Source organism: Nuphar pumila, chromosome 16 (genome assembly GCF_984573655.1).
Source record: "Nuphar pumila chromosome 16, dmNupPumi1.hap1.1, whole genome shotgun sequence".
Lineage (NCBI taxonomy): Eukaryota > Viridiplantae > Streptophyta > Magnoliopsida > Nymphaeales > Nymphaeaceae > Nuphar > Nuphar pumila.
The window spans coordinates 38,117,913-38,137,720 of record NC_143264.1 but is presented as its reverse complement, the minus strand read 5'-3'; the positions used below and the strand labels follow the sequence as shown (position 1 = coordinate 38,137,720).

General features: G+C 38.8%; 1 protein-coding gene across 3 annotated transcripts in view; it reads right to left on the bottom strand.

The window, feature by feature from the left end:
- Positions 1-8,418: 8,418 nt before the first annotated feature.
- LOC149813188 (diacylglycerol kinase 1-like) overlaps positions 8,419-19,808 on the bottom strand; it is a 29,476-nt gene continuing 18,086 nt past the window's right edge. The window contains exons 5-8 of one of the 3 annotated variants that reach the window (XM_089990832.1): positions 16,650-16,769; positions 16,164-16,328; positions 9,083-9,235; positions 8,419-8,930 (exon numbers count right to left, since the gene is read on the bottom strand). In XM_089990832.1, coding sequence (XP_089846958.1) covers positions 8,781-8,930; positions 9,083-9,235; positions 16,164-16,328; positions 16,650-16,769 — 588 coding nt within the window. In that variant the 3' untranslated portion in view covers positions 8,419-8,780. Of the gene's footprint in view, positions 8,931-9,082; positions 9,236-16,163; positions 16,329-16,648; positions 16,770-19,808 lie in introns of those variants that run through there. The other 2 variants (XM_089990833.1, XM_089990834.1) reach the window with 2 other exon arrangements.

Sequence of the window (19,808 nt, the reverse complement as noted above, 5' to 3'; positions counted from 1 at the left end):
GTCGGCGATAGCTGGAGGACGTCTGCGTCGGTTCACGGAGGACGAAGACGTCGGTTCACGGAGGACGGCGACGCTAGTTAATCACGGAGGATGACGGCAACGCCGGTTCACGGAAGATGACGACACCGATTCATGGAGGACGGCGACGCCGGAGAGCACCGATTCACGGAGGACGGTTCACGGAGGACGGCGATCGCTGGAGGATGTCGGCACTGGTTCACGGAGGACGACAACGCCGGTTCACGGAGGGCGGCGACGCTGGTTCACGGAGGATGACGGCGACGCCGGTTCACAGAAGATGATGGCGCCGGTTCATGGAGGACGGCGACGCCGGAGAGCATCGGCTCACGGAGGAAGACGGTGACGCCAGTTCACGGAGGACGACGACGCCGATTCACGGAGGACGACGATGCCTGTCGGGTGCGGTATAAGTCCGGCTTATTGCTGCCGGAATACCGCCCGACAGGGATCATTTTTTTTTATTTTTTTTTTAAAATTTAGCGATGGATTAGCGACGGATAATGTCCGTCGCTAATCTGTCGCAAATTAGCGACGGAATTAACGACAAATAAGTTTTTTCGCTAATTAGCGAGCAAAAATTCGCGATGGCCTCTATCCATCGCTAATCCGTCGCCAATCCGTCGCTAAACAGTTTAGCGACGGATTAGCGACGGATTAACGATGGATATAAGCCGTCGCTAATCCATGATTTTCTTGTAGTGTTTCAATGGGTGCAACGCCTACCTTCTTACGTATCTCCTCGTTCCGAATCTTATCTTTTATTGTATTTCCACACATCCATCTCAGCATACGCATCTCAGCTACACTCATTTTTTGAATATGATGTCTCTTGGCAGCCCAACATTCCGTACCATATAGTAAAGAAGGCCTAATAGTCGTCCTATAAAACTTTCCCTTCAACCGCAATGGCATTCTACGATCGCACAACACTCCAGTTGCACTTTTCCATTTCATCCACCCAACCTTTATGCTATGATTTACATCTCCATCAATTTCTCCATACTTTTGAATGATAGATCCCAAATATTTGAAACAATCATCCACCGGTATTTCTTGCTCACCAAGCTTCACTACACTCTCATCATTACTTCGTTGCTTACTAAAATGACATTCCATGTATTCTTTCTTACTCTTACTCAACTTAAAACCTCTTGCTTCCAATGTTTGTCTCCATAATTCTAACTTAGCATTAACCCCAGCTCTAGACTCATCAATCAAAACAATATCATCAGCAAACAACATACACCACGGCACATTTTCTTGAATTGATCTCGTAAGCTCATCCATCACTATAGCAAATAGGAAAGGGCTTAAAGCAGATCCTTGATGTAACCCAACCGTTATAGGAAAATTGGTTGTCACCCCTCCACAAATGCGGACATTGGTTACTACTCCTTCATACATATCTTTAATTATTTTAAGGTACTTGAGAGAAACACCTTTCTTCATCATTGTCCACCAGAGAACGTCCCTAGGTACTCTATCGTATGCCTTCTCTAAATCAATAAAAACCATATGTAAATCTTTATTCCTCTCTTTATTTCTCTCGATAAGTTGTCTAAAAAGATGTATAGCTTCCATAGTTGATCTTCCAGGCATAAAACCAAATTGATTCTCCGATATCATGACAACCTTTCTCAACCTAGACTCAATCACCCTCTCCCAAAGTTTCATAGTATGACTCATGAGTTTTATACCACGATAGTTTGTGCAATCTTGTATATCACCCTTATTTTTATATAGAGGCACCAAAGTACTTTTCCTCCACTCATTAGGCATCTTATTTGTCCGCCAAATCTTGTTAAAAAGATTTGTCAACCATTCTAAACCTTTCTCTCCCAAGCATTTCCAAGCCTCGATAGGAATACCATCTGGGCCAACTGCTCTTCTTGATTTCATTTTCTTCAAAGCCTCTGCAATTTCTTTCTTTTGAATCTTGCGCATGAAGTCACGATTCATCTCATGAAAAGGAATAGAGAAGTCTCCAAGATCCTGAGCATGACTTTCATTAAATAGCTTATCAAAATAATTTTTCCATCTCTCCTTAATCTCCTCATCTTTGACTAAAACCCTTTGTGTTTCATCTTTGATACATCTAACCATACCCAGATCCCTCGATTTTCTATCTCTCATCTTTTCAAGCCTATAAATATCCTTCTCGCCTTCTTTGGTATCCAACTTGTCATAAACCTCCTTATATACCTTATCCCTCGCGTTCCGAACTACTTTTTTAGCTTCCTTCTTTGGTATCCAATGTTATTTTATAAAAGATACAAATCCTAAGTTTTGTTTACATCCTGACTATGGCCATTGATGTAAATCATTAACTTAGGATTAATTTACCTTTTACAAAATGGTGCACATGCCATTCGTGTTTCACCATTGTGAGATTTTGGGAAATGAAGGTAAAAAGCATGAAAATAAGCAATTTATGATATTTACAATGCTCATTCATTCTATCTAAAAGCTAGAAATGTAAATTCTCATTAAGGCCTAACTTATAACAACGTTTAAAATTGAAAATACAACTCCCAGGAAATAACATTTTCCACATATTTCCTGCAAAACATTTGATTAGTATGAAAACAAAAGAGAATTGCACATATCATATTGATTTCAAAGATGCAAATGATGAGACATTCATATACCTACCTTGTGCTTAATACCCAATGAAACTGCATTGATGATCCAAAGAAGGGTAACCATTAATGTGTTCATATATGTATGTATATATATATCTATATATACATATATATATATATATATATATATGTATAGATATATATAACATGGATGTAGAGTGAATATGTGATGACTATGTGGGGGTTGTGGGGTTACAGCAAGAGGTAACAATATATGGGGGATGAAGATATGAGACATGGTGAAATGAGAAAGAGAAAAAAAATGCTACTGTAAGGGAAAGTATCAAATGATATTGAGGGATAACAATAAGTGATGATGTTCAGCTAGGTTGAATATGCAAGTGTTGTGTGTGTAGCCTAACTGAGTGTTATCATGGAATTGGTGAAAATGTATGATGAAGGCACGAAAATATGGTAGAAAGTACTATTCTAGATGCTGCCAACTATGGACAATAAATGAAGTGAACTGTAGGTGGGCTAATGCTACAACAGGTGCTACAAGTATATGGGATGAAATGAAGGTAGCCTAAGTGAATGCCTAGGAGATATTGCTATGAAGCTGTTAGTGAAGGGAATGTTGTGGGGGTGCTGTGAATTACAGCAACCGTTGGACTGTTGTGCTCCTGTATGCACAGGAAGCACAGGGGAAGTGGTTAGTAGGATAGATGGTAAGTAGTGTGGTTGTGGATATGAGTGCTACAGGTGAATGAACGTGGAGGACTGATTTTGCAGTAACTCATAATGGTAGTATTAGCATATGCTGGAGCTGGAAGGAGACAGAAATGGCATAAACTATGAATGGTGAAGACGTACAGCAGTATAACGTGCATAGTGGGTATGGGCAAACAACTATGATAGGCGGATGTGGGTATGGGGCATTGCTGAGTGAAAACATTTGGAATGCTAGTGCAGAAAACTGATAATGCACGGCAAGTGATATGAGGCAACTACATGGACGCCATGATAGATAGTGAACAACAGGAGATTGGGTGAATGTAATGCTAGAGGAAAGCAAACATCAAGTGTTATAACAGTAAAAAGGGATTGTTCAAAGTGATACATGTTTGAATTGTGAACAGTGTGATTTTGCAGCAAGTGAGTGTTGTGTGATAAAATGGTAAGTGGGGATTGTAGCAAATGGCTTTTGGTGATATGACATAGTGAAAGGTTTTGCATTTCTTTTTAACCCTAACAGGTAATGAACTGGAAAAGGAGGGCACTCCAGAAACAGTCGGTTGTTGAATCATGACCCCCTGGCTCATCATCACTAGGCACTGTTGAAGAAATGAAAATTGTGCTAATATTTCTCCCACTGCAGAAGAGATCAGTCTTACCCTATCAGCGCCCCTTTATAAAGGTGAGGGGCCAGAACTATAATGCCTTGAAAACCTAACTGGTTTGCTTCAAAGAACGACACCATTCTTTGGAAGGAAAAGGATCAACAAATAATGCAGAGGTAGATCGCCCAACCTTTCCTGAAGTTGTAGGTGGCTTCACTGTTATTTGAGAAAATACAACTGTAGCAATAGTTGCCTCTAAGTTTATCTATTCTGGAGTGGCTTGCATTGATGACCCGAACTTAGTCAGAGGTAAGGAAGTGCTCTATGCAGCAGGATTTACAACATATACAATAGGGTCACCTTAGCTAATTGGGTATCTTGTGGCTGAAGACCCAGGCATAATCTGGGCATTAGCTAAGGGATGGTAATATTCACAATAGGCTAAAAAAAAATGCACACAGGGTGTGACAACGTGGCTGTGGTGCAAGCATTGAGATGTCGCGGATGAGATGCTTAACATACTTTCACACAACAATCTGTCATAAAACAATTTACAGTATAATGCACGGTACCTAATTAACAGAATTCTCAGCATGCACCTTTTGAGGTTACCAGAAGGATTACCAAAAAAAATAAAAGAAAAGAGGGCCTCAGCAAACATATCTTTGCTCACCAATTTACAGCAAATAACATGGATTTCTACACAGTGAATCTATGGATTCTTGGCAATCATTGCTGGTATTGATACAAAAATATTTTTTCGAAGGTAAAGAGTGCGACACAGCATCTTGGGGAAGCATACCACAGAAAGGGCTGAAGTCTATTAACATAGCTGGAATACTTTGTTTACCTAATCGATGACACAAAATTCAGAAAGTGAACGTGCTGAAAATGCAGCCAACCAATGATTTGCAACAAATGGGTTCTCAAGCTTGCCTTTGTCTCTTCTTGCAGGGTAAGGATGTATTACTGAGACGGCCAATGTGAACATCCAATCGTTCACCCTTCCTTGCCCTGTAGTTGTGGCTTCAGTGTATGAATGGTAATGCAGCAAGACATCATACACGATGAATGTTCATAGAGATAAACTAACCACCGAGAATGTGAAACAACCAATGAAACATGGTTTTGGTAATTCCAGCCATCAACAAATCTTCCAGCAGCCATACACTTATCTTTTATGCATTGATTTCTGCAATTGTGAACCAATTTCTGCAGAGAGTGATATTATAAATGATGAACAACTAAAGATAGGGGTCTAAGTCGACCCCCATTCAGCAATTTCCTGTCCGATTCAACAATGACGTTCTTTGATAATGTAAAGATAATATCTAAATAGTGGAGATATGGTGTTGTATCAAACCACCACTACCGAACTGAATCGGCGCTGCAGAGGGCCTAAACTTCTGTTATGTCCAGATCAAAAGGGGATCTGAGGAAGGAGGTTCAGATATTATCATTCTTGAGCTTTGAACAGACAGTGATCCTACGTTGGTTGAATGAGTGCAAGGTAATGTAATCAAATCAGAAAAATGGAAAATAAGTAGAAATTGAAAACCCATATTGGCATATGAAACCGAGAAGGTAAATTAAAAGATTACCTGTAATAGACTATCAAACTAAAACAAGAAATCGACATAAACAGGTAAACAAAACAAGCTAATCAGATGAGGCAGTGAAAAAAAATGAGACGATGAACAAACAACATGATATAATGATGAAATTAAAACATGAAATAAAAATGTACCAAAGAAAATATTCATGGTATATGAAGATAAAAAAAAAAGGAAAACCAAATTTAGGAACATGAGAATTCCATCAATATAGCAATACGTAGGTCGATGTTACTAGAGGTAAATCGACACTACGAATAATGCCCCTTTGTAAACAATAAAAGGTAAACGTAAAAGAAGCAGAGATACAGCTGACGCCAAATTGCAACAGAGAGGGGAAGAGATTTTACAAAGAAAGAGGAAAAAGAAATAGTTACCTACCATGACCTTGTGTTTGCACGATTGACTCCTTTCAGTTGATGGAGAAGAGAAGCAGGGTTAGGTGAAGAATTCTTACTTGATTCCAGAAGCTCTGAAGGAAGGAGGGAGGAAGTAGGAAGGAGAAAGGGGTGAAGAGCGGATGCTGGATGGAAATTGATGGGGATACACAGTGAAGAGGTGAAGGGTCCCTCCTTCGTAGAGGCTTGGAGGTCTCTTCTTAAAGAGAGACCCGAATCCTCCAGAAGATGAAGCAGTTGGGAATGGAAGGTCATCGATCGGGAGAGAGGCGATGGAGGGTGCGAACGGGAGTGGCCGTTGCAAATTTTCTCAAATTCTCAATAGAGGATCCCTTTTCAGGATTTTTCTAAAAAGTGGCTTTTGGTTTTCAAAAAGGGGTTTTAAGAGAGGTTTTAACAAAAAAACAATTTTCAAAAAAAGAGTTTTAATTGCATATTTTTCTAAATTTTTGGAAATTTTCTATTATTTTCTTTTTCGATTTTCTTATTTTTTTGTTCTTTTCTTGAATTTTCTATATTTTTTGTATTTTTTACTCTAAACTAAGGAATTTAAACTGATTTTTACAAAAATTTAAGATTTTTACAAAAGAAGGGTTTTTATGAAAAATCAGAGTTATTTTGGGGAAATTCTTTCAAAAAATGGGTTTGGACCCAGGTTTTTGAGAAAATGTTCAAGTTTTGACACTCGAATCGAGAAATACAACATGATGGATCCAAATGGATGTCGGAGGGACTGTCCGAACTATTTAAAAACTATTTTTGGTATTTTTTGTAATTTTAATTTAAAAGTTGGACAACGAGACTCAGATTTGGATCTTGACAATGAATCCGGATCCGAAATCAAGTCAGATGTATAAAATGAATTTAATTTCAGTAAAACTTGAGAAATGAACTGGAATTTAGATTTAAAAATGACTCATTTGCTCAAAAAATGAATTTAAGGGCAAGAAGAAAATATTTAAAAGATTTTGAAAAATTTGGGGTGTTCACAAAGATCCAACTTCTATTTTTTATAGGATAATGACAACAAGTACTGTAAGACCCTTGGTGAATCTCAACCCAGGTCTTAGCTCTTAAAGATGAGCACAACCAGATCTGGGTTGTTGGACCTTGAGTCCTGATCCTCCTTAGCATATTCAAATTTGGTCCAGAGAAAGTGTCATTTTGCTAGTGGTTTGAACTTAGGGTTGTGAATCATGTCACAGTCTGGGTGGGGCTTGCTAATAGGTTGTGCCCATTGCAGACATATTACTGATTCATTTGCATCACAAAGTAGTACCATTACATTGAAATTGAATAACACACTAAAATCAAATACCATGATTTGCATCCTACTAAAACCTAAAATCACTCACATCTTTCCCCTACAATGGCAAGAGTAAATTGCCTTTTTCGCAATTTAGGAATGCTTCTTGTTGGTTTTTTTATTATTCATTTATTTGCTCAAGAGAAATCATTTTTGCACATACTCATATAATTATTTCTTATTTATTGATTAACCAGAGAGCAACTGTTGAGATGTATGTCCTAACAAACCATTGGATTAATATGCAAGAACTTCACTATAAAAGGGCTATAGTTTTCCACAATTCCATATTTCTCACCAAGTATCCTTAGGAAAATAAAGTCCTGTTTGGAAACTAGTAACTGGGATGGGAAGTGGCAGCTGGATTTGGCAGCTACCACCTCCACCTCCTAGAGGTGGTAGCTGTCAATTTCAAGCTTTAGTGTAAATACAATGCCACTTCCCATCCCAAATGCATTAACTCCCATCCCAGCTACCAGTTTCCAAACAGCCACAGGAGGTAGTTTGACCAACTTTTTGCCAAATACATCAACTCCAATCCCAGTTCCTAGATTCCAAACAGGCCCTAAAGCTTGCTAAGGTGCTCTTTGCTCTCATCCTGGCAGTTGCCTTAAGCATGTATTTTGCATTGGGAGCAAGAAGCCTGCTCACTGTGCAGTCCTTCAAGAAACCTGCTCACTGAGCGCCTTTTACTGTGCACTAGTGCCCACCCTAATTTAGATTCCTGGCTCCGCCACTGCAACCAGAATAATCATCACTCTCACCACCCACTTCCATCATCATCATCACATTATGAGCTTCCATGTCTTATTGATCTTGAAAAAACAATGCAGAAAGAAAAGAGTTAGACAGAGATCACCATGCCAAGGACCTGCAGACAAAATTTTCTACACAATAATGTGTGATTACAGCCACATAACACTGAGATCACCCCAATTTGGGCTGCCCCAGCTTTGAAGGCCATGGAGCAGCATGCCTTCGTGGGGTTTATGCAGGAAACGTTGGCCCCATCGAAATACATGAAATGCCCATTCTGAAATTCTGACCAACAGTAACACCCAACCTGCATATACCTCTTGTTAATGCATTATCTTTCGAGACAAATGATGATCCACCTTGAGAAACAATTAGTCCGTTATCTTCAACCTATACATAGATTAGGTTCAAATTTGAATAATCCACTATATATGGGAAAAAAAGATATTCCTGATTACATTGCCAAATATGACGTGAAGCAAGCTGCAACGATTCTCATATAGGACCTCATTACAAATACAAAAAAATTGGGCTCAACCTGAAACCAAAGTTTTAGCTAACAAGTATTCATTCACTTGGTTTTATCCAACGCTGGTGATAGTGACCAAAATTCATGATATTGATGGTTAGTGTTATAGTGAGAACGATTATAGAAGGATGACTATAATCATTTTGCTTGAATTTCACTATTTATATCAATTTGTGTGATACAAGGCATGACTATATTGAGATACTTCACCATTTTGAGAGAGAGAGAGAGAGAGCTAGGAAAGCCGAAGAGCCATTTCCTGAAGCAGTGCTCTCTTTTGTGAGGCTGTGATAACACGGTTACTTTGAGCATTCTCGAGCACATCTGCAATGATGGCAGCTGCATGGCCAAGAGGTTCCTCTGCTGCTCTTTTCAGCATAAATGCCTTCAAAATCCACAGGGAGACATAAGACATGATTAGCAAAGAAGTTCTATACATGTGCAAGGAAGGGTACGTATGACATGCAAGGTGCACAATGTCAAGGAAGAGAGAGAGAGAGAGAGAGAGAGAGAGAGAGAGAGAGAGAGAGAGAGAACCTGGCCATGGTGCGTTATAGATAAAGTGCATGGGGGCTGAACCCATGGTTCCCCATCTATCTGCACAGGAAAGGCTGAAAAGAGCTTGATGTTAATAGACTGCCCTTGTGCCAGTCTTCGAGCGCGTGAAAGGCCAACCTGTTCCACAAACACCTGGTGAACATTCTGCCATTTTGAATGACCAAACATAGATTTGAATGCCTTTGTGCCAGCCCAAATGGTGCAAGTTGCTTAAAGTGACTGTTTCAAGTTGCTAGGCAAAATCATTCACGCCAACTGAAACAGATCATGCAGCCAGTGATCTGGAATGCAGGATCAGGCTTGGCATGGGATCAATTACCAATGAAGTTAGCTCCATAGCGTAGAAGGAAACATGCACGAGTCTTAACTCTTGACCATGATGAGACCATGTTCAAGGGTGCTTTTACAATGAACTTTAAGCTAAATTTGAAAACCAAGGGCCAACCAAAAATGAGTAGTACTCAAGCCATGTTGATTCACTACAGGAATTTGATGACCAAACAATTCAGACTAGCAACTGAAAGTTACACCAATTAAGGTCCGACTTGCCCATTGATGATGAAATCCAACAGTTGTGTAGATGCAGGCACAGCCGGCACTTATCCTTCTCCATGCATGCTGAGTGAATTTGATGCCTTAGGCTAAGTCCATTAGAAATTGAACACTAAACAAATAACTAAACTCAAACCACTACAGGGCTGAGATACCAAGGTCCTGTTATATATATATATTTTTATTCTTTTGTATAATATGTTCTGCCCATTAGGGGCAGTTTTGTTTTTCTTACTTTTTAGTTTTTTATAGTCCCATTTCTAGATGTTGGGACTAACCTAACGGCTAGTTGGTCTAACCCATGCCTATTTAAATGGGATCTCTCCCATGCTGTCTAGCATGCTTCTTTTGAGCATTATTGTGATTAATAAAATTATATTTTTTTACATCGAGTCTTAAGCCCATTAGTGGCTTGTGTGTGCTCGAGTACTTGTTCTAACCCTTAGACGTTTTTGTGCACTTTTCCATAGTAGATTTGTCCTTCTTTTCCAAGTTTCATTACATGGTATCATAGTCAATAGGCTCTTGATTCTATTGGTGGACCTTCGTGGTGATTGAGCTCATTCTTGGAGTGTGTACCAAAGCTCCAAGTCTTCATCAAATCTCTATCTTGCTCATCATGGAGAAGGAATCCGTGTCTCTCGTGCCTATCAAGTTGAATGACTAACTGAAATGAAATGGGGATCTTCGAAACACGAGCTTAGATTAACAAGAGCAAGTGTCAAGAATGACACTAAAGCATAACCCTTAAAAAGGGTATAACTGGAAACAAAATAAAAATAAAAATGTATTCTTTATTGATATGAAAAACCAATTGCTTAAGAAGCATTGGAGTAAAATACAAGAGGGGCTGCACCCCTTTATATACACAGCTGAAAGAGGACTCAATAGAGCTGTTGGGCACAGTCCAACAGCTCTATTTAGAGTTGTTGGAATGTGTCAGTCCAACAGCTCTATTGCTAGTCAAGTCTGGACAGGACTTGACTAGCAACAGTCATTCTAGTTCAAACTGAACTAGATGACATAAAGACAAAAAATAAAAATAAAGGAAAAAAATTATAGAAAAGAAAGAAATGAAAAATGTATTTATATATATATAATAATATAATATTATTATATATACATATATGTACAGTTTTACATTTTAACACTCCCCCTCAAACTTACGGTACAATGAGCGAAAGTTTGTCTAAGAGAAAGTGAAATCGGGGAGCAGCGAGAGGCTTTGTAAAGAAGTCTGCTAACTGATATTCTGAAGTGACATATGGCAGATCAATTATCCCGTGTAGATATTCCTCTCTGACGTAGTGACAATCCATTTCGATGTGTTTGGTGCGTTCGTGGAATGTTCTGTTACTGGCAATGTAGATCGCACTTTTGTTGTCACAACACATTTGTGAAGCCTTTGTTGCTTCAACTCCCATGTCAGCAAGCAGTCGTCGGAGCCAAACTACTTCCATGGTCGTGGTTGCCATGACTCTGTATTCAGTTTCGGTGGATGAGAGAGATACCTTCTGCTGTTTTTTACACCTCCACGAGATTAATGATTCCCCTAAAAAGACACAAAAGCCAGTGGTTGAGTGTCTGTTATTGGAATCACCTCCCCAATCAGCATCAGTATATGCAATTAAATCAAGAGAAGAGGAGGAAGATAAGAAAAGTCCTCGTGAAAGAGAGGACTTGATGTATCTGATAATACGCATGACTGCTCCCATATGAACAGAAGTAGGAGCATGTTGAAATTGACTTGCTGTATGAACAACATGTGCTATATCTGGTCTGGTAATGGATAGATAAGAAAGTGCCCCGACAAGCTGTCTGTAAAGAGTAGGGTCTACAAGAAGTTCTCCATCATCAATCTTCATTTTAACATTAACAACTTCTGGAGTGTCAACTTTCTTATCATCAGTAATACCAGACCTGAAAACAATATCAAAAGCAAATTTAGTCTGAGATAATAAATATCCTCTAGGAGAATAAGCAACTTCAATGCCTAAAAAATATTTCAACAAGCCCAAATCAGTCATTTCAAAATGAGATTTAAGAAGTGTTTTGATTGTTTCAACTCCCTGTTTATCGCTTCCGGTGATGATCATATCATCCACATAGAGAAAAAGCACAATGATCCCTGCATCAGAATTCTTAATAAACAAAGCAGTGTCAGTTAAACAGAATTGAAAACCAATATCAATTATAACACGACTAAACCTATCATACCAAGCTTTTGGTGCTTGTTTAAGTCCATAAAGAGTTTTTTCTAAGCGAAGGACTTTACCCTTAGGAATACTTAGACCAGGAGGGGGTTCCATATATACTTCTTCAACTAGCTTTCCATTTAAAAAAGCATTTTTGACATCCATTTGAAAAATAGACCATTTTTTGATAGAAGCTAAGGCAATTAAGGTTCGGACAGTAGTTATACGAGCCACCGGAGCAAAGGTTTCTTCATAATCAATCCCATATTCTTGGGCATAACCTTTGGCTACTAAACGGGCTTTATATCTTTCAAGAGTACCATCACTCTTGGTTTTAATTTTATAAACCCATCGACATCCTATAGTTTTCTTCCCTGGAGGAAGATCTTGAATATTCCATGTAGAAGCCTTTTCAAGTGCATCTAATTCAGTTTTCATGGCTGCTATCCATTTGATATCATTTTTTGCTTGAAAATATGTAGATGGTTCTTCATATGAGTGAATTAATGCAATAACTGCCCTATATGTGGGTGAGAAAGACTCGTATGATACAAACTTTCCTGGAGGCCTCGAGATTCGGGATGATTGTCTAGTTGGAATGTTAGAATATTTCTCAAGTGCACATAGAGGATTAGACTCTTGTCGCCTGGAATATTGAATACTAGTATCTCTATGAACTTCTTCATTTTCAACATTAAGATCAATAATTCTTTGATCATCATCAAAGTTACAGTCAAGGTCATATTCATCAGATGTTGATGTTAGATCTAGCAAAAAGGAGTACTCAGTGACGTCTTTTAATTTTCTAAAATCAAAGAAGCTCTCCTTTTCAAGAAAGGAAACATTTCTAGACACATATAGTTTATTATTTTTGAAGTCAAAACATCTATAACCTTTCTGGTTTTCAGCATATCCTAAAAAGGCACAGGGAATCGCACGAGGGGAAAGTTTATCATTTTTGTCAGTAAATATGAAACATTTGCACCCAAATATTCTTAGTCTAGAGTAGTCTGGAGAAATGTTCATAAGTTTTTCAATGGGAGTGATATTTTGTAACGAAGAAGATGGCATCCTATTAATGAGATAGGTGGCAGTTAAGGCAGCTTCTGCCCAAAAGTCTTTCGGGACTTGATTTGCTATTAATAAAGTCCTAGTGGTTTCTATAATATGGCGATGTTTTCGTTCTGCCAGTCCATTTTGTTGAGGTGTATAAGGACAAGATCTTTAATGTGTGATGCCATGCAATTTAAGATAATTTTGAAAATCTGTGGATAAAAACTCTCCCCCTGAATCTGTGCGAAAAATAGTAATATCATTTTGAAACTTATTTTTAACCATATTATGAAAAGTTTGAAAGTATGGAAATACTTCAGACTTATGTTTGAGAAAGTACATCCACGTATGTCGGGAGAAATCATCGACAAAAATAACATAGTAAACAAATCCTCCTTTAGAAATTACTGGTGCAGGACCCCAAACATCCGAGTGTATTAATTCAAGTGGTCTTGAAGAGAAAAAGGTTCTGTTCTGAAATGGTAATCTTTTCATTTTGCCGAGAATACAATCTTTACAATCAAATGATTCAGAGTTACAAAATTTCCCTAGATTTGGAAAATGTTGGATTTTGGCTATATGTGGGTGACCAAGTCTCTTATGCCACAGTTCCAACTCTATTTTTTGAATATTATAACAAAAAGCTTTCTTCGGCATTTCCAAAAAATCCATGTAATAGAGTCCTCCTTCTCTATGGCCTTCCCCAATCAGCTTGCCTGACTGGCGATCCTGTACCCAACAACCATGAGAAGAAAAAGAAATATTACACCCATAATCAGAAATTTGAGATACAGATAAAAGATTTAAATTTAATTTGGGAACATGTCTAATTTCTGGAATAATTTTTTTTTTGTTTTATAAATTTTTTCAAAATTTCCTATTCCTTCTATTTCAAGAGAAGTCCCATCAGCAGTAAAGACCTTTGACACACTTGTTTTATTTTTAACACATTTGGATAGACTTTGATTATTTGGGGTCATATGAAAAGATGCACCAGAGTCAAGAAGCCAAGAAATTTTACCTAGATCAGAAAAAGATGAGGCTGCTGCGCTGGTTGAAGCTTCAGATGAGGAAGAGACACCTTTGATGAGAGGCTGAAGAATCTCCATTAGTTGGGCCAGGAAAACTGGTGCATCCTGATCTTTAGGCTCCGATCCAGCAATTGCAGCTCTTTTTTCTCTCAGCTCCTTAAGTTTGGGACATTGTGGCCTGTAGTGTCCCGGTTCATGACAGTGATGACAAATAACTTTCTTCTTATCATAGTCACCATTTTGTCGGTTAAAGTGAGGAGGCCTATATGATCGAACATGATTCCCTGGTCTAGACACGGCTAAAACGGAATCATCTTCAAGTTTTAAAGAACCTTTCCGGAGACGATTTTCTTCCATTGTTAACTCTTCAATAGTTTCAACAATAGAAGGAATTTTTCCCCGGTGAAGTAGGGCCGATTTAGTGGTTTCAAATTCCGACCTTAATCCAGTTATAAACTGGTAAAAATGTTCAGCATCGAGTTGTTTCTGACGAAGCTCGATGTCTTCGGCACAATGTCACTTTGGTTCTAAAAGGGAAAGTTCTTCCCAAAGTTCGGACAACCCATTGTAATATTCACGAATAGTTTTGTCTCCTTGTGTCATCATTCGAACTTTTTCTTGGAGGTTGCACACATGTGCAATATCTTTAAGGGAATACATATTCTTAAGGTATTCCCATGCCTTATCGGCATGATCAAATTTGGCAAGACTTGAGCATTTTTTAATGTCACCGCTATTGATAAGCCATGACATTATCTTCGCATGAGATATTCTCCATTCTTTCCATTTCTTCTCGTATGAGGCAATAGCCTTGATTTTCTCTTCTTCCGATAGAGGGACCTCTTTATCTCCCTCCTTTTTAGTAAGAGATAGCTTAGGTTCCGAATCGGAACTATCCACAATCCCCCATAAGCCTTTTCCCCATATATGGTGCTTCATGATTAAAGCCCATGTTACATAGTTCGTATCGCTTAGTTTCATAGGCATGATGGTGACTTTATCATTGTCATCCATCAATTACAAGGAGAGAAAGAATAGGGATAGAAGAGAAACAAGAAGGAAAATGAAAAAGAAAGAAAGAAAAAACAATACAACAAGATGTGAAATCTTCTCCAATGAAGTGATAAAACACTTCTTTTCAAGTGGCGAACACTTTTGCAAACGGGTACGGAAATCGAGGCAGCTTTTCCTCAAGATTTAGTACTTCCGCGGCTCTGATACCATGAAATGAAATGGGGATCTTCGAAACACGAGCTTAGATTAACAAGAGCAAGTGTCAAGAATGACACTAAAGCATAACCCTTAAAAAGGGTATAACTGGAAACAAAATAAAAATAAAAACGTATTCTTTATTGATATGAAAAACCAATTGCTTAAGAAGCATTGGAGTAAAATACAAGAGGGGCTGCACCCCTTTATATACACAGCTGAAAGAGGACTCAATAGAGCTGTTGGGCACAGTCCAACAGCTCTATTTATAGCTGTTGGAATGTGTCAGTCCAACAGCTCTATTGCTAGTCAAGTCTGGACAGGACTTGACTAGCAACAGTCATTCTAGTTCAAACTGAACTAGATGACATAAAGACAAAAAATAAAAATAAAGGAAAAAAATTATAGAAAAGAAAGAAATGAAAAATGTATTTATATATATATAATAATATAATATTATTATATATACATATATGTACAGTTTTACATTTTAACACTAACTACCACACTTGGGCCTCTATTATGGAGAATCATATATTATCCAAGAGCCTCATCAAGTATATCGAGGAAGATTGTCCGCAGCCTCAACTTTCATTCACCAAAATTGTGGATAGAAACTTGAGGTTCCATGAAGAAGATGAGGTCATCGCCACTCTCGAATTTGAAAGAAGACACATGGAGTGGCGGATGAACAATGCAAAAATATTGACATGGACTATGAGTAGTGTAGATGCTTCCATTCTTGATAGTGTGGCCCAATTCAAAGCGGCCAAGAAAGCATGAGAGTTCTTGAGAGACATGTACACTATGAAGGACATGGCTCATTGGTGAAAGCTTCACAAGAGGATGATGTCCTTGAAGCATCTATTTGGAACATTATTTGATAGCTGCTATAGATCGACTAACTATTAATTTAACCTAGGCAATAGTTGTAGTAAAATCATCCAAGTCAAGTAGAACAAATTCTTTAATCACTGGTTTGAACTTTTGATGCCAGTCAAGAATGTATAAGAGGATCACCTGAAGCTTTCCTAGGTGCCATGTTCCAGATATGCTCACAACCTCCAACATCTTGTCATGCATAGACTGAGGATCAAAATTATCATAATTCTCATCTTCATTTTGCCACAAATCAACTCCTCCCATGCAGCTTCCAATGTTAGCAACAAGAACACCTTCAGAATCCTGAAAAATTGTACATGCAGAGAAAATCATTTCCAACTTTAGGAAAACAACACCAAGAACTTGCAATATTTTGAGGTAATGACCATTGGGAAAGGGTTCAACAACAACACATGATTTAACAGTATCAAAGTATACAGCCAGGAATATACATGGTCATGTTTCAAGTGAGAGATGCTATGACCTAGTGGAAATTCTTAGGCCATTTGGTATACAAGAGACAGAACTTGGACACAGATAGGCCAGTCAGTTGTAGTGGTATCTCCGAACTTGTGTCACATGAACCCAGTCATGATTTAAACTTTTACAATTACTCTAACATACCTCAGGAACCTCAATCTCGACCCCATCAACTACCACTCGAATTTGCCATGGCAGGTCTGCAAATGTCCTGTCCATGATGCCTTTTGCGCCTTCTCTTGCATACAGCATTTTATTCATGAACTGGGAATAAGATTCAGCCTTGAGTTAGACAAAGCTAAACAGCACTAACATATAGCTAAGTAGAGAATTTAAACCAACCAGTCATACAGCTGCTTATCAAACTTTCGAGGTTTATGAATAATTAGGCAGTTTAAAATTGCTAAGAAACTGGAAGGCTATGTGTGAAAACATAGCTCATATCAAATAAGAGGAAAAAGAACTGGTTTTGTCCTCTTCAAAGCAGTAAGTGAAATGAACAGGAGCAACATCACAGTTGACCAAGAACCAAACACTTAGCCTGCCACAGTATGCATGTAGATTAATTATAGAGAGCAGTTTTGGTTTGGCCCTTAGGTTAACTTGACATGAGGAGTGTTTCTTCATTTGAATCCTATAAAGCAACCAAAACTTCATTGATTATACTCTCATGTTGCACTATATGATGGTTCTGTATGATCCACAACAAGCTGCTACGGATTGGGCATAAAACTATAAAATAGTAAAGACATGTGAGTTATACTTGCTCACATGGAACACTACTTTCTTTACTTTCAAATGAAGTGTTGCAAATAAGGGAAATGGAAACGGTAAACGACTATCTGTGTTTATATATATATATATATATATTCTGTACCATGATACCTTATGGTGGCATACACTCTTGTTTGTGTAGATCTGGCCACCAAATGGTAAATCTAACCGTAGGGATGTAATGTTTAGCATGATTTATTTAGTAAAAGGTTTTATCATGTTCAGTACACCATAAGATTCCGTTTTTTAGATGGTGAAAATCAACGGCTAACAATTCATGAAAATAAGGGTGGTTTAAAAATGGTATAAAACATCATATTTGAGTCAACTTTAACACATAAAAATAATAAATAGAATATGCTAAGCATGATCCAATGGTTAGATATTTCTTTTGGAGCTTAGACCTAATAAATCAAGCGTGTACCACACTAAGCTATAGTGGTACAGTACCACCATAGAAGCACCCTATATATATATATATGAGATAATATTGGCTAGAGTACGGTACTCTCTAGCTGAATCTCGTAGGTGTGAGCTTGACCAATTTGACTCCATAATGCATTCAGTATGGTGCTTTTATTAGGAAATTTACTTTGGATCAGAGGTATGGCACACTGGAGGGTAGCAAAATATTATATATATATATATACATGAAAATATGTAATATATCACAAAAGCACAAATATGGTAATATATATGAAGAATTAATAAATTAATTTGCTTCATAAATTATGTGAGTGTATTGATTACCTTTATAAAACAAGCATACAAGTTGTAAATGAGTGTATAATTGGGCTACTTTAATAAAGTAATAAATAGCATAAATATAGTGTTCGAATGCCATGGAAGGCTGATGCAGCGGAGGAATCGGCCATGAAACACCAGTCGACTGAAACGTGAAGACTGATCCTTCCAGATCGTGTGATGCACAAATTTAGAGAAGAGACCCCCACCGATAATCGGTAAGGCTGGTCTCGCTTTTATTGCAAAGGTAATTTAAGATGAACAAGTAGCAACAATCGAATGACAAACTGAAATAAAATAATGCAAAGGGGAAAAAAACAAGGAATAGGAAAAAAAGAAAAGCTGCTGATAAAAAAAAAACAAAAAACAAATACGGCTGCTGCTAATGTTGAATATCCTCTGCCCTACGCACAAAACCCTAGAGGGGTTTTAAAGGCTTTTGGTTGGATCCGGGTATCGGGTCCGGTCCCGGACCCGATGCCGCTCCGATCTGGAGTTGTCTGTCCCGTACTCTCTAGGCTAATGATCTGGAATTGGACCCGCTGCTTGGGTCCGATCCCTAGAGTGTAGATCCGGTCCCCGGCGTGGGTCACGTTGTATGGATCCGGGTCCATTCCTGCTCTGCATCATTCTTCCCTGGTTGGAAAAAGTCGGCTATGATGACTTGTTGTCTCCACAGTAAACAAGTAGATCAAACACAATAGATATATGAGAATGGTGCCAATCTTCGGGCAGTTCAAGGAGGTAAGATCGGTCTAATAGGCCCGCGAGCCGGGGAAACCCAACCTCCTTGGTGGGAAGAAGAACTATCTTATGCCCCTTAAAGACAAATGTGTACGTGTTCCTATGACCATCATAGGTGGTCTTACTGTCAAACTACCAGGGGCGTCCCAGTAGTATGTGACACACATTCATAGGGGCCACATCACACCACACTTCATCGTGGTAATGCTCTCCCATGAAGAACCAGACCAGACACCTCAAGGTGTTAGGTACCTCATTCCCTTTCTTGAACCATGCCATCTTATAAGGTTGAGACAGTTTTTCCGTTTTTAGGTTCAAGGTAGACATGACACTTTCGAACACCATATTCTCGCACGCCCCGATATCAATAATAACATCACACGCGCCCCTTACAATTGCACCGGGTTCTAAAAATATTATTACGCAACCAGTTTGTCGGTGCTGACTCTCGGGATGTAGTCAAAACATGACGAATGGTTAACAAATTTTCGATGCTACCATCGAACTCTACAACTTTCATCCCATCATCTCCTTCAACAGGCGACTCACCTTCGCTCTCACTATCGGACGCAGACTCAACAATGGCCTCTGTTAGATGGGTGTTCTTACTCATGGTGAGACACTTGGACGCAATATGACCTAACTCTTGACACCTAAAACAATGAACGGTGGACTCACTGGGCTTACCCTTGGATCTGGTGTGGTACGCGGGTCCAAACTGATCGAGTTTGCTAGGGTCGACTCTTGGGGTGGACTTTGAGTCTTCTTTCCTAGGGGAGCTCGCTCCCCTGGTTGGGAAACTCGACTTGGGTTGACTGGACTGATCACTACGGGATGTCCTATGTTCTTGCCTCCTTTTCAGTTTCTCCTCCACATTCATGGCATAACTACTTGCCTGATCCAATGACTCGACTGTGATGCAATTGAAGTTGTCAGAAATAACAGGACGTAGACCGAAAATATACCTCGTGACCTGCTGGCGGGCGGTCTCCTCGATCTGCACTCGTAGGGAAAGACGATGGAACTCAGTGGTGTAATCCG